Here is a 15,286-nt window from a genome sequence, read left to right on the forward strand (position 1 = left end):
TAATAATGTGTTATAATTTGAGTGGTACCTAGCTTTCCGCGGGAAATGCGAACATGCCGTCTTTGCGTCATTACATCATGTCCGTGTACATAAAGGTGGAGTGCCAGGTAGGCTATAATCGTATGTGAGGATGCTGCAGGTGGCGGATCATTTATAGCCTTTACTCACAGCAGCTGGAATAATTAAACGTATCATTTTGATGGTGGATTGTAATCCAGAAAGCTCCAAACGGCAATCATCAGTGACGTAGTCAAAAGTAAAACATTAGAATGAACGGAAATTGACCGTTCGCAAAGACCCGCCCCCTTTAGTTACTGTTGCTATGTCCGACAAGCCATGGCGCTCTCACACCACACACACACACGTTCTCACGTAGAGAAAATACATCGCCGAGCAAAGAGGACACTGACAACACGCCGACAGACAGGACATAGCAAGTTACTTTTGATATGAAAAAGTCTCAACTTTTAAATAGTAATTTTTTAAAGAAATTTAAACAATAAATACCGTTTTGTGGCTCTTTAATGTGTCGTGATCGCTGTAGCGCCTCAGATTAAGCTGCTCATGAACCGATTATCTCTTCCTTCTAGTTCATCGATAAGCATGACATAAACATGAATATACACTAAAAGAAATGTTGTTTCAACCGCGGAACGACGTCAGTACACACCGTTTTTCCGAGTTCAAGTCCACCGACATTAATCTACTAACTCTCCTGATTGCTTTGTCGGAAAAAAAGGCAGATTCGGCGATGTGATTGGTCAGATCGCCTGTCAAACTTGCGGCGAAGGATGAATTTAAATCTACAGGTAGCGCTAATACACACTAAATACACGTAGTCACGCAATGCTAATGTTGTTAACATTAACAGTTTGACAAAGTATAACAATAATAATTTACACGGTCAGAACAAAAGTGGCAGACATGTTACTTACTTGTTTAGATGACATTTTCTGGTGAAAATTCTTATTTTGGTCATACTTCCAAGACGTAGAATCTGTGATTCTGAAGTACAGTATCCGCACCGGTGCGTTGTATGACAGCCACACACACTCCTCAAAACATTAGATTCATACGCACTGAGGAGCCGTGATGATGTACACGAGATAATATTGGGTAAAGATGATAATTCCGCAAAGAATTGCAATTGCAGGTTTCAAACAGAGATGGCGACAGAGAGGCAAAACTTACGGCCTGCAGCTTTAATAGGGATCTCACCTTACTTCACCTTACCTTTTTTTCTACATTCTTATTTGATTGCTCATTGTTACAGTTTGCGTGTTCTTTTCAAAATCTTCAACACTAGTTCACATACTGCATATGATGGTTAAAATATAACGATTTTTAATAATAATATTTATTTGTAACGCACTTTACATTAAACAAAATCTCAAAGTGCTAAATTTTTTTATTTTTATATTGCTTCATGCCCGTGGTAATTAAATAAAAAAAATGTGCTGGCACAAATCTTGTTTTTATGACCCATATCTACATTGGAGAAGAATATCAACTAGCAAAAAAATGATTATTGAAAGAAAAAAAAAACAGGTCTGAGCAGGTTTCATTTAGAACCATATGCAATAAATGTTTTCACTTAAACCTGGAAATAAACATTTTACAATATTAAAAACAGAAAAGTAATTATGTAAAACGAATAAGAAATATTTCATAGTCTGCTCTTTTTCTAGATAACTAATTATGTGATCAAATACTAAGACGTACATTTCAAGTCAATTTTCAAACAAATTGGTATGCCATCAATAAAAAAAAATATATATATATATTTAAATTGTTGATAATTTCAGCATTTTAATTATATTGACCACAAATTCTGTCCAAAGAAACATCTGGAACATGTGTCAGTGCATGCAAGCAATTACAAAAACCTCAACCTGTGTCCCATGAATAATTTGCCTATAACCAAGAGTAAAAACTAGCAGAGGAATATTTGTGGTTACAATAAAAACTTAAAATAATTTGTAGTAATAAAATGTGATATTATTTATTTTAAAATGCATAACAAATACATCCAATTCATTATTTACAATCAGATATGCACTTCAATTCCCAGTGAAATCAGTAAAGTTCTTAAGGATAAACTGTGGCGCCCTAGCATGATTCAAGGCAAAAGTTCCACTCTACTGCACTCTTGTGGCACAAATAAGAAAATGCACTCAGATTGAGCAACATCAGTACAGGGCAGGCTGCATCTTCATTCCGGCCAATCACAGTAATACAGTCTTGAGATCTGTGACCGACCGGATCAGCCAATCCAGGCACTGTAATGTAATAGCAGTATTTTTCAGAGCGAGTTGCATGAACATCAGCTCTCCTACTGTTGATATTCTTTGAGAACGTTGTTTGCAATTACTAATCTCTGGATCTCACTGGTGCCTTCGTAGATTTCTGTGATGCGGGCGTCGCGGTAGTGTCTCTCGGCAGGCATGTCTGTGACGTAACCCATTCCGCCCAGCACCTGGATGGCCTTCGCATTTAAACAAAATACTGATGTTACTGGATCTATGGTGTGGGAATGTTTCTAGCTTTAAAAAATAAAAATATATACAATCAGGGCTTGACATTCACTTTTTTGCTCACCAGCCACTGTGGCTAGTGGTTTTCCAAAGTTATTAGCCACTCAGCATTTCACTGGCCACAATTTTGACATCGATACCATGGGGAAAAACTGCCGTATTGCTATTTTTTATATCATCTCATAATTTGACAGCAGGTATTGGAAGCGTTTCAAATGTTTCAATATTGATATGTAGCAAAAAATCTATACTTTTGACACTACATTGCACTTGTTTTTTTATCTCAGATAATGTTTTAAAAGTCTACAACTGAAAAATGTATATATTATATATAAAATTCAACCGGCCAAAGTGGCTAGTAGGACTGCGTTACACACCACTACTGAAATACACGTGTTTGGCGGGTTGGCAGGTGTTAATGTCAAGCCTTGTGTACGATTCATTTCTGTATGATTACCTGATGAGAGACAAAGGTAGCAGCTTCAGATGCAGCCAGTTTAGCCATGGCAGCATCCTGGAGAACAAAGAAAAACACACATAGATATTTTGGTTTTATTTATATAATATATATATATATATATATATATATATATATATATATATATATATATATATATACACACACACACACACACACACACACACATAGTAGAAATGTGAAATTATTTTTGAATTTGGTGCCTTCTAGACTTAGAAAATGTCTCATGTGGATGAAAGACAACAACTCCCAGAATGCACTTGCTTGGCTGCCCTACGAGGCCACTCCCTACACCACCCCCAGCCTCATTTTGATCTTCATAATACAATAATCTTGTTCAGTTAGAGAATAAACACTAAAAAACTGAACGTGTCTTTTCAATAAAGTGTGAGTGAGCCACAAGAAAGTCACAGGACAAACGCAGCAGGAGTCAGATTTAGTTAATCACGAGAAGAGCTGAGCTGAGCTGAGGTAACGCGGCTGTCATTCTCAGCGCGTCTCCAGTCTGGCGCGTATTCTGATCGCCTATGGAAGCGTAACTTTCATAGGAATAATTGAAAAGTTGAAACACTCACTTTGCTCCGGACCGCTCCTTATGAATGCCCAATTTACATTCTGTGCGTGAGATCTCTCCCCTGTGGGTGGGTTGAAAACATGCGGAACAGCTCCCTCTACTGGCTGTATTTTTTAGCCTCTGGCCAAAAAATCCTCCGATGATGCAAAATTACAATATTTGCGTCATCTGAGGATTTTTTTCAGGAATAAAATGCATAATTCTCTCGTCTCAGGGGATATGAGGGGGAAAAGTACCATAAATCAAATATACTACGGGGTTTCTACTGATACAAAGCTTAATGCTAAATCACTGAAGTTACCCTTAATGACATCCCATTCTTAATCCTTAGGGTTTAGTGTTTTATGGGAATTTTTGACCATGTTTCTAGAAGCACATTTGTGAGGTGAAGCACTGATGTTGGATGAGAAGGCCTGGCACGCAGTCTCCGCTCTAACTCATCCCAAAGGTGTTCTATCGGGTTGAGGTCAGGACTCTGAGCAGGCCAGTCAAGTTCCTCCACACCAAACTCACTCATCCATCTTTATGGACTTTGCTTTGGTCACTGGTGCACAGTCATGTTGGAACAGGAAGGGGACATCCCCAAACTGTTTCCACAAAGTTGGGAGCATGAAATTGTCCAAAATGTCTTGGTATGCTGAAGCATTAAGAGTTCCTTTCACTGGAAACAAGGGGCCAAGCCCAACCCCTGAAAAACAACCCCACACCATAATCCCCCCCTCCATTAAACTTTACACTTGGCACAATGCAGTCAGGCAAGTATCGTTCTCCTGGCAACCGCCAAACCCAGACTCGTCCATCGGATTGTCAGACAGAGAAGAGTGATTGGTCACTCCAGAGAACACGTCTCCACTGCTCTAGAGTCCAGTGGCGGCGTGCTTTACCCCACTGCTTCCGATGCTTTGCATTGCACTTGGTGATGTAAGGCTTGGATGCAGCTGCTCGGCCATGGAAACCCATTCCATGAAGCTCTCTACGCACTGTTCTTGAGCTAATCTGAAGGCCACACAAAGTGTGGAGGTCTGTAGCTATTGACTGAAAGTTGGCGACTTCTGCGCACTGCACACCTCAGCATGCGCCGACCCCGCTCTGTGATTTTACGTGGCCTACCACTTCGTGGCTGAGTTGTATATACACACATCTACTAGGGGGTTTCGTATGCAGTATCTAAGGTATTTGTAGTGCATCAAGTATTAACAAACAAGGTTTTACAACAGTTTTTTTACGAGAAGACACACTAACCTTAGTAAAAGGTTTCTTTGCATCTCGCAGCATTGCAGCTTTCCAGGTGAGAAGTCGAGCGCTCTCTGTGGCCACGGCCATGTCTGCCAGTTTAAACTGAAAAAGACATTTATAGATGAACTTCGGCAGCTGAATCATCCCAGGTGAAAGATGAAAACACTTTTCCACTTTCCACTTCCTTCCTTACCTGTATTGCCTGCAGTTTTCCAATCGGAGCGCCGAAAGCCATTCTTTTATGAGCGTAATCAGCCGCACAGTCCAGCGCCGCCTGTGCGATACCAAGAGCCTGTGCTGCGATACCAAGCCGCCCACTGTCCAGAGTTTGCTGTTAGAGGAGCCATTAGATGTAAAACAAGTGACAACTGTGTTAGATCACAAGTAAACTAAGCAAATAGAATGCAAGTGTGAAAGTGCTTTATAGAGCTGCACGATTCGGGATAAATTGAGAATCACAAAACAAAAAATTCAAACAGCGATCACGATTCTCCCGCAATTCTGAACAGAATACTTAAAGGGTTAGTTCACCCAAAAATGAAAATGATGTCATTAATTACTCACCCTCATGTCGTTCGACACCCGTAAGACCTCCGTTCATCTTCGGAACACAAATGAAGATATTTTTGATTAACAAGTTGGATAAAGGTGTTATTTTGATTTTTTTTTGCGCACAAAAACTATTGTCGTCGCTTCGTAAAATTATTGTAGAGCCACTGTGGTGAGATGGACTTTGTAACAAAGTTTTTAGTGCCTTTAATGGGTCTTGGGAGTGTAAATGTACTGAATGCCAATGGAGGCCTTTCTCAGCCATCAGCTTTCAACAAAAATATCTTCATTTGTGTTCTGAAGATGAACGGAGGTCTTACGGGTGTCGAACGACATGAGGGTGAGCAATTAATGACAGAATTTTCATTTTTGGGTGAACTAACCCTTTAACTAAATAACATGTAATTTTATATAGTAGGGAATAATTTTGGTTCTGAATGTTAATTGCTGCAGTCTAATTAAAATGTTTAATTATTCTGAATTATTTTTTTTTAAACGGTTTAAATGAAAATAAATTTTTTATTTGAAGAAATCTCTTGAATGAATGATTCAATGACAAATAAAAATTTTTAAAGGGTAACTAAACCCTAAACCAACTTTTTTTAGATAATGATCTGTAATACTGGGGCTTTATTAATGCTGTTCATTGATTCGAGTAAATGTTTTGACATTTGAGTATAAAGTGTTTTAATTCTATAAAATATGGTGTAAAACCGCCAAAGTGCTGCCCTCTTAAGGTTGAACGGTGGCTACTGCAGTTGAATTTTCCTATTGGACGTTGTGGTACATCGTGACGTATGATGGTACCTCCAACGGCTCACTATCCGCGCCCCTAACACGAGCTCACCACGCCCTCAGAAATGTTTCCCCCAATCACACGATGAGAACGGCTTCACTCCAGTATGAACTGTCATGTTACATGAAGTAAACATTATGAATGAAACTCACTTGAGACTTGCTTTAACATTGTATTGAAGAAAATACGGTTAAATAATGCAGTTGTCAGTACACGTCAGGCTTTTCTTGCGATATTATTGCCGCCCGTCATGTGTACAGATAATTTTCATACATGAGACGCGCTTTCAAACCCTGTCACGCAAGTGGTTGCCGCGGACGCAGATAGATTAGGTCAGTTCTCTTGCGCGGCTGCTTCACTAGCATCGTCGGCATCGGGAGTTAACGCAGTTTGAGCAGCGGCTCGCATTGATAAGGCTCCGGGTTTGTGTCTGTTACAGACAATCCACCCTCCTCCACTTCAGGTGAAGGTAGGAGAAATGACCGCTCTGTTGCAAAGCTGGCGTCACTCCAGTCATTCTCCATCTTTGCGACTCGCGAGTCTGACAGCTGTCAATCAATCCATCACTGCGGGTCTCAGGTGCACACCCTCCGCTCAGCCCCGCCCTCGGTTTGTCCCCTCTGTGTCCGCCGGGCTCTGCCCACTTTTCCAGCATTTTTTGAAAATTGCCAGTGGGTGGAGTTAAGCTCTGAGCAGGGGTTTAGTTACCCTTTAACAGTCACTTGTCGCCACCTACTGGCCTAACAATGTAATTGATAAAACTGTTATTTGAAGTGCTATGTTACTTTATAAAGGTGAATTTCTCTATTTGAATCACTTCCGTAGACATCAGTGTTTATATCTGACCTATACAACTTTTATCCCAGTTCTTCTGTGATAATATGAATATTTGTAACACAGAAATAACGAAACTGGATGGTTGAATAGACTGTCTGTGAAGCGGTTTCATACCTATACATGATTGACAACAGCTCTCTCTGGGTAAACGCCAGCGGCGACACAGATCTGAGAGTTCTGGTGTGATTTTGTCAAAGTTTTAATAGACAGGCGAATCGTTGTCATTTAGGAATGAAATTGCAGATCTATTAACGATTAATTGTGCAGCTCTAGTGCTTTAGTTTTACAACTTGCCTTCAATGGAATGGTTTAATTACAGTAACTTACAGAAGCATTTTAAATTTGCTTGACTAATTTTTATATATATAGGAGAAAAACACTGGATTGACAACAGTTAAAACCATACCATTGCAATCTTAAAGCCCATTCCTCGGTCTCCCAGCATGTTGCCGAGTGGGACGCGGCAGTCTTCCAGAATGATATTGGCAGTGGATGAAGCTCGAATTCCCAGTTTGTCTTCTTTCTTCCCTAAAGACAACCCCGGATGAGGCATCGGCACTAGGAAGGCACTAATTCCCTGATGTTTTATGTAGAATAAAAAGAAATTACCATACTGAAATGAAAATATATTTCTTATTTGAAAATGTCCTATTCAACCCTTGAATATCAAATCAAATGGCTGTTCACATATTTCTGAAATTAAAAAAAAAACATTAATTACAAGTATACTGTATAATCAATCTTTTTCAAATCGGTTCATTCATCATTGCCACTAGCACCTTGTGTTTTAGGCTCTTGTCTGTTGTGGCAAAAACGACAGTGGCGGATGCGTCCCAGCAGTTGGTTATCCAGGCTTTGGTTCCGTTCAGAACCCACTCGTCTCCCTCCTGCCGTGCCATTGTGGATGCCGCACCTGCATCGCTGCCGTTTCCTTCATAGCAAATAAAACAAGTCTTTTCATACAGTGATTTCACACCAAGATGAAATCACTGACGTTACTGTAAACACGGCAACTCTATGGATCTAGAGATAGGGTATGACATTGCACCTGTGTTTGTCAGAGCTCACGAATATGCAGTCGTGTTTACCTGGTTCACTCAGAGCGAAACAGCCCACTTTTTCCCCTGTTGTGAAAGGCGTAATCCACTGCTTTTTCTGTTCTTCTGTGCCAAACTTCAGAATTGGACCCAGGTACAGTGACTAAAAACAAATATTTGCTGAATACATGTTGCAGCCTAAGGACATTTTTCAAACTGAAAATATATTTTGTTTGAACCATTGACAAAATATGTTACAAAGTGTTAATTACCCCAAATAAATTTAAAGATTGGAATTGTGTTTTAAAGGGTAACTTCAGTGATTTAGCATTAGGCTTTGTATCAGTAGAAACCCAGTAGTATATTCAAATGATGGTACTTTCCCCCCTCATATCCCCCTGAGACGAGAGAATTATGCATTTTATTTCTGGAAAAAATCCTCCGATGATGCAAATATCGTCATTTTGCGTCATCGGAGGATTTTTTTGGCCAGAGGCTAAAGACAACAGCCACTTAGATGGAGCTGTTCCGCGTGTTATCAACCCAGCTGGGAGCTGTTGTCTTTCATCCACATGAGACAAAAATACATTTTCTGTCTTTTCTCAGTCTAGAAGGCACCAAATTCAAAAATAATTTCACATGTCTACTGCATAAATGACCCAGTTTAAATACAAAGCTTAATGCTAAATCACTGAAGTAACCCTTTAAGCAGTATATTTTTGGCTAATTTTGGTATATATTGAAATATATATGCAAATATTCACTTTTTTGCCATATGGGCATTGCATGTGTTTGTTGATTAAACATAAACTTAAAGGGGACCTTTAAATAAAAAATAAAAAACACATTACTTTTCCACATATTTTACATTATTGCACACCTCTCTTTCTAGTCTGTCAGTCAGTAGCGCTCTGTTTAGTTAAGAAGTGAAGTAAATACTAGGTACTTTTTTTGCTCACCAGCCACTGTGGCTAGTGGTTTTCCAAAGTTACTAGCCACAATTTTGTTTTTGGCTATATGTAAATGACCACTGTACACACCCAAAGAAACACCAACAGTTGCTTGTCTGAAAAAAAAAAAAAACCATTTTTTTGGTGTAAATATAATTTATTCTCACGCAATATTCTCATCAGTGTTCTATCAGCTATGACATATTTAAATCTAGCATATTTTGTGTATAAGCCCATATAATAGTCTAGTGAAATACAAATCCATATTTTCATGTGATTTGACAGTTTAAATCTAAAAGGTGTGCATCATACCTGACACCTAGATGAACACTTTACAGTTAGTTTTATGCAAGTCATTCTCTTCAAATGCTATTGAAGTTAGAAACGTGTATACCAATGTCGTATGTAACTTTAGAGACGGTCCCTAAATTTGCGAATATCGAACGTCCAACCTCAAGCCGACTTTATGCCAGTCACATCAGATGCGCTATGGTTCAGCTGTGATCTTTGTTTGAAACTATTTTCTCTGCTGAAATAGAACAAAAGCATTATGAATGAATCTCTACGTACATCGCACGTACATCTCTGCTCTGTTGTTGTTTATGATGAGAGTGCAGATTTCAGTGAGTCTGATCTGAACAAAGCTCTGGCGTTTCACCGATGACTAAGAACTGACAAAATGTAAATTGTGTACCTTGAATGCAATGTAAGTCGCTTTGGATAAAAGCGTCTGCCAAATGCATAAATGTAAATGTAAATCTGAACGCCTCTGATTATTAGACGTTGCATTCATACGCTAAACAGAATCACGTGTGATTGGTTATAAATGCGATTATAACAGATGCCTTTTGACAAGACAACAAAGTTCAACCTGCCAAAGTGGCTAGAGGGAGTGACTGTGTTACACGCCACAGCTGAAATCCAAATTAGGGGTGGGCGATATAGCCTCAAAATGATATCACAATATTTCAAGAATATTTCCCATAATGATATTTATGACGATATAGAAAAAAATATATGGAACAGAGTTTTATTGGTGATTGCAGCTGGTAGGCAGCAGCATTTATTAGTGCAAAAATAAACAAAGGCCATTTTCCATCCTTTTCCAGTGAGCTACTGTCATTGATGACAGAATACTTCATTTGAAGTGTAAATCTATTGTCATAAGGCAACAGCAGCAGCATTATAGTGCAGTATTAGTGACACAGTCACACAGCACGAGTCAAATGTAAGCAAAGTAAAAAAAGTAGCCTTGGTACAATTTGGTAGTGTTTTCACAAGAAATCTTAAGTAAAAGTATAACATAACTCCTTAACATTTTAGTCTAACAATAACTAAAGTATATTATGCCTTGGTCTGTCTGAATATTCAATTCTGATTGGCTAGAAGGTGTGCAATAAAATCGTTTAATGCACAGGTAGTTTCAAGTCAGTTGAATCACCGTTCTATATTAATGTGCTGTTTACATTGAAGCGAAAACACACTACTCGCATAGAGAGAGTGGCAATCGCTGCGCACACACACACACGTCACTCGCATACAGAGAGCGGAGATCGCGCTGCACATTCAGGAGCACAGAAACTTATCAACACCACCGCACGACTTTTACCAATAAAGTAGCTAAGTTACTGGATCACTACATTATATTTCTCAGCAATGATGGGGTTACGCTATTTAAGTAATAAATGCACATCCATGACGCTAAACAAACACAGTCACACAGGTACGAATCTCTCTCTCTCTCTCTAGCTCTGATAATTAATTGAAATAAATGCTATGATTCATTCATTCAAATGTAATTTTACGCACTACTTTATCTCTGTGTCTTATTCACAGAGCCGTAACTGACAGAAATAACCGTAAATTTTACCCTTCCGGTCAAAAATTGCTTATCAATGTTTGGTCAGTTGTCAAGAGGTCTGACCGCTCCTTTATAGGTACTAAATCGTCATCGGAGGCAGTGTTGGCAACTATTTTCCAAGGAAAGTAGCTAAAGCCTGCCCAAAGAGTCACTAAATGTCGCTAGATGACGTCGTGCGTCAATTAGCATATCCGTGATGTCACCACACCGCTCTCATACTGTATTTTTTACGAATATAATACAGCCAACTGTCCAATAAATGTGTTCTCATTTCCTATATCTTTTTGTCATACAATAGAATGAGCATGATACAGTGAATTACAGAATTTTTATGTGTGTAAAATAATCTGAATTGAGAGATGTCAGAAACTGGATAAACTAAAGCTCTGTGATAGTGAGTAAAATAAGTGATAAGCACAAGAGAAGAACGGAAATCATAACGGGTAAAACTAAATTCTTGAAATATAAAACAAAGGAAGCAAATAAGTGATAAATCCGTGGCAACACTGTGTGTTCATGTGTAGCTCGCTCATTCTCGTCTGTCAGCTGCTGTGTGTGTACAACAACAAAACAAGACCTTGCAGGACAGTGCTGGCGACATTTGTAAAGTAGCTGACGTTTATCCAAAAAGACGCTAGAATTGTCGCTAGTCGCTTTTTTGAAAAAAAGTCACTAAGTTGGCAACACTGATCGGATGCTGACATGCTGCTCACAGGTGTTGTTATTGTGCGCGCTAGGGAACGTAAATCCGCCATACATCATTGCGACGCTACATCATTGTTATCACGATATGACACTTTTTTTATCATGTAAAAATGTATACCGGTGTTATAGTGGACAGTATGATATGGCACACCCCTACCGCAAATGGCGGGTTGGTGGGTGTTAATGTCATGCCCTGTAGGTACTACATCCACCATGTTGTCACTGTCAAGTGACCTTCGGTGTCAGTTGCGTTGCTTTACCGCCATTCCCAAATCCTCTCCCATTGCCTCATGGGATAGTAAAGTGTATATTGAATGTACACTTCAGAATCTCGCCTGAAGTAGTAGGTCATCCGGGTACTGATTTTTGGATTTCGGGCAAACTACTCTATGGGGCGGCAGTGGCTCAGTGGTTCATGTAGGTTGTCTACAAACCGGAAGGTTGGTGGTTCGATCCCCGGTTCCACCTGACCAAGTGTCGAGGTGTCCATGAGCAAGACACCTAACCCCAGCTGCTCCCGACGAGCTGGATGGCGCCTTGCATGGCTGACACCGCCGTCGGTGTATGAATGAGTGTGTGAATGGGTGAATGTGAGGCAAAATGTAAAGCGCTTTGGATGGCCGTAGGTCTGTTACGCCGCATTCACACGGGGCGTCGGCGTCAACGCTTCTCGTTTACTTTGAATGGGTGACGTCATGCGTTGCCGAACTGAATTGTGGGTTCCGTCGCGGCGCTTCACTCGCGTTGCAAGCGGCAAAAGTTGAAGATTTCTCAACTTTTCAAGCGCCAACGCAGGCGTCATCCAATCAGATCACCCTATGCAAATATCCTAGAGCAGACGCTAGCCAATCGCGTTCGTTTAAAACACCGGTGAATGAAGAGTGAATGAAGAGTAAAGAACGATCTAAAATGGAGGAAAAGCTAATAATTGCGGTGGATAATCACCCGGTCCTTTACTACCAATCATTATTTACATACCGGGACACAAACTGGAGAGACCAGGCCTGGAAGGAGGTGGCAGAGACGGTTGGAGAATCTGGAATGTATCATGCTTGTATTCCGTCCGTGTACTCTGTTTATCATTGAATGACAGCAGCATATCATATCATGTGTGGTTCAAATAGAGCTATCCCCCAGCCAAATGAGGAATCAAATATTAAAGTGATCAGTTTTCATACACAAAATAGTCTCACAGACTAGCTGTCAAAAAAGGCGCTTTTTTTGTGTTGTGTTGTGGTCCAAGCGGCAAGTAATGTGATTAGCTGTTGTCACTATGACGGTCGCGTCAGGCACCAAGCTTCAGCCACGCCCTCCATCAAGCGTTGACGCCGAAGCCCCGTGTGAATGCGGCGTTAAAAGCGCTATATAAATGCAATCCATTTACCATTACTCTGCTGGCATACTATATAGTAGGGAATAATGCGTCTGATTTTGGATGTAGTGAGAGTAAAAAGCGACTCACATTATTCACACTGACGATTACTCCGGTCGAGGCACATCCTCTGCTGAGCTCCTCCACGGCGAGACAGTACGCAAGATAATCCATCCCAGCTCCACCCAGACTCTCTGGTACCTCTACAGCCATGACACCCATCGCTCCCAGTTCTTGTACCTACAGTGGTGAAAATCAACCGCAATAATCCTCACACGCTCAAATCAAGAGGCAATGACTGTTGTAGACAGTGGAGCTCCATGGCTGAGGTTCCTTTTACCTGCTTGGCTGGGAACATGTGATCTTTGTCCAGCTGGGCAGCGATTGGCGCAAGTTCCTTTAGGGCGTAGTCCCTACACGTCTGCCTCATCATCTGGTGCAGCTCTGGCAGCTCCGCCAACTGAGACAAACAGCGAACGCCATGGCCTACCACCATGCCAAGAGCTGATGAAGAAAGTAAGGGGGATCAGCATGTATAATTTGTGTATTTTCAAATGAATAATGATAAAACGTATTAAGAGAGCAATTAATGCTCCATGGATTAACTTTTATGAATGTGTGAACTTTCAATTCATTAGCCACTATAGGTAAATAACTGGAAGAATAACAAAACCGAGTAAGTGGTAAAATAATTTGCACTACAAACTAGTGCATTCATGATAATAATTGAAAATATGATAACAAATAACAGTTTGCAGTATCATCAATATTAGCAGCATGTGGACAGTTTTTGTACAGCTAAAATAACTAGAAGCGGATGAGACCGGAAGGCTAGAAACATTCAAGTTACAATGGCTGTTAGGAATACGATGATTAAGAAATCATCATATTTCTGTTAAGAAATAGGTGGTTGAGTACAACATAAACACAACTGCAACATAAATGTGATTATACCTATATTTTTAGTCATATGATGATAAAACAGTGAAATCATAGTACAGTTAATGTACAAAAAAAGTATTGGTGCTGAGAACTGTGAAATTTTACTTGTATGTGTTCCGACTACTGAAATTTTGGCATTGTGACGGCACTAGACATTCAAGACAACATTTCAGTACAAAAACTGCATAAATTGCAATACTAATACATAATCTAATCAATAAATGGCTTACAGACATTAGACCATATATGTGACTATTATAATTATATTATATATTCGTTTTTACATAGTACTTTAAAGAAAATCATGATACTACAATGGCCCATGTGCAAAAATCGATATATTTTTGAATATATATATATATATATATATATATATATATATATATATATATATATATATATATATATATATATATATATATATATATATATATATATATATATATAGTTGTATTTTAAATATTTCTACATGCAGAAATACATAATTAAAAAGTTTACGCGCATGCGCAGAAACTGCAGCGTAAATGTAGGTGAAAGGTCACGGAGAACCTGCGCACAAATAGCTATATATAATAGCTAAAAAAAGTGAATTAAACTATATAATTATGTTTATGTACATTAGTAACACTAAACAAATCTATATCACAATGCGTGCACTTTTTGAAACCTGGAGCAGTTTCACTGTTCATCCTGAATGACATTTGTTTTGAACGAAACAGTCAGCTGTCAGGGTAAAGATTAAATCCATATATGACAATAAACCATCCAAAATATAACGAAGACATCGAACTAACATTTCATAATATCATTAGTCATGGAGGATCCATTTCAAGTGAAGTTTAATAAGTTAAGCACATGATTTTTCATTGACTAGTGTATTGTCTTGAATGAAATACCTAAGTTAGTTAAAGACCTAGTCGAAAGAGAAAATATAGAGGAAATAATTGTAATATCAATTATTAATATTAAATACCTATGTTAATATTTAAATATCCGAAAGAGATTCAGACAGTCGTAAATGTTTGTGCACTTTAGTGTGCTTAGAATCATTCGGCACTGGTCCCTTTAATAAATCAGCTGCAAATGCATCCAGCGGTATATTAAAACATGCACACAGAGTCGCTCATGAGCTGAGAGTGACACTGGTGTAAACATACAGTAATAATCAGTAACACTACTGACCTCTCCGTGCTTTGAAAAGCGCCGCCATCTTGGCTCTAATGGGTCTGCTTTCGCAACAGAGGAAGTGGTGTGCGAGCGGTCGTATCACGTGACCACGACGTCACGCCGATTTTATTATATTATTTGTTTGTTCAAAATTAAATAATAACTTTTTATTGTATGTGTATGTACGAAATTTGTAAGTAAATTAAGCTTTCATAGCAATGAAATCATAGTAAAATATTGCATTACTA

General features: G+C 39.2%; 1 protein-coding gene across 1 annotated transcript; it reads right to left on the bottom strand.

Moving 5' to 3' along the window:
* Positions 1–1,786: 1,786 nt before the first annotated feature.
* acads (acyl-CoA dehydrogenase short chain) lies at positions 1,787–15,107 on the bottom strand. The gene is made up of 10 exons (XM_079804905.1): positions 15,054–15,107; positions 13,270–13,433; positions 13,020–13,169; positions 8,093–8,204; positions 7,784–7,935; positions 7,411–7,581; positions 5,016–5,153; positions 4,829–4,924; positions 2,992–3,048; positions 1,787–2,485 (listed from the first exon to the last, which is right to left on the bottom strand). The coding sequence occupies exons 1-10, from the start codon at positions 15,079–15,081 to the stop codon at positions 2,333–2,335; spliced, it is 1,221 nt and encodes a 406-aa protein (XP_079661031.1). The 5' UTR covers positions 15,082–15,107; the 3' UTR covers positions 1,787–2,332.
* Between the last annotated feature and the right edge of the window lie 179 nt (positions 15,108–15,286).

This window comes from Gobio gobio, assembly GCF_949357685.1.
Source record: "Gobio gobio genome assembly, chromosome: 22".
Lineage (NCBI taxonomy): Eukaryota > Metazoa > Chordata > Actinopteri > Cypriniformes > Gobionidae > Gobio > Gobio gobio.

What these genes read in the sequence shown, in the direction of transcription:
- acads (XM_079804905.1), bottom strand. Translation starts at nt 15,081, where the DNA reads ATGGCGGCGCTTTTCAAAGCACGGAGAG. An exon ending in ACAAGAGCCTAAAACACAAG is followed by an intron (nt 7,582 to 7,783) that starts GTGCTAGTGGCA and finishes ATAAAACATCAG; the next exon opens with GGAATTAGTGCCTTCCTAGT. An exon ending in CAAAGAAACCTTTTACTAAG is followed by an intron (nt 3,049 to 4,828) that starts GTTAGTGTGTCT and finishes TTTGTTCTCCAG; the next exon opens with GATGCTGCCATGGCTAAACT.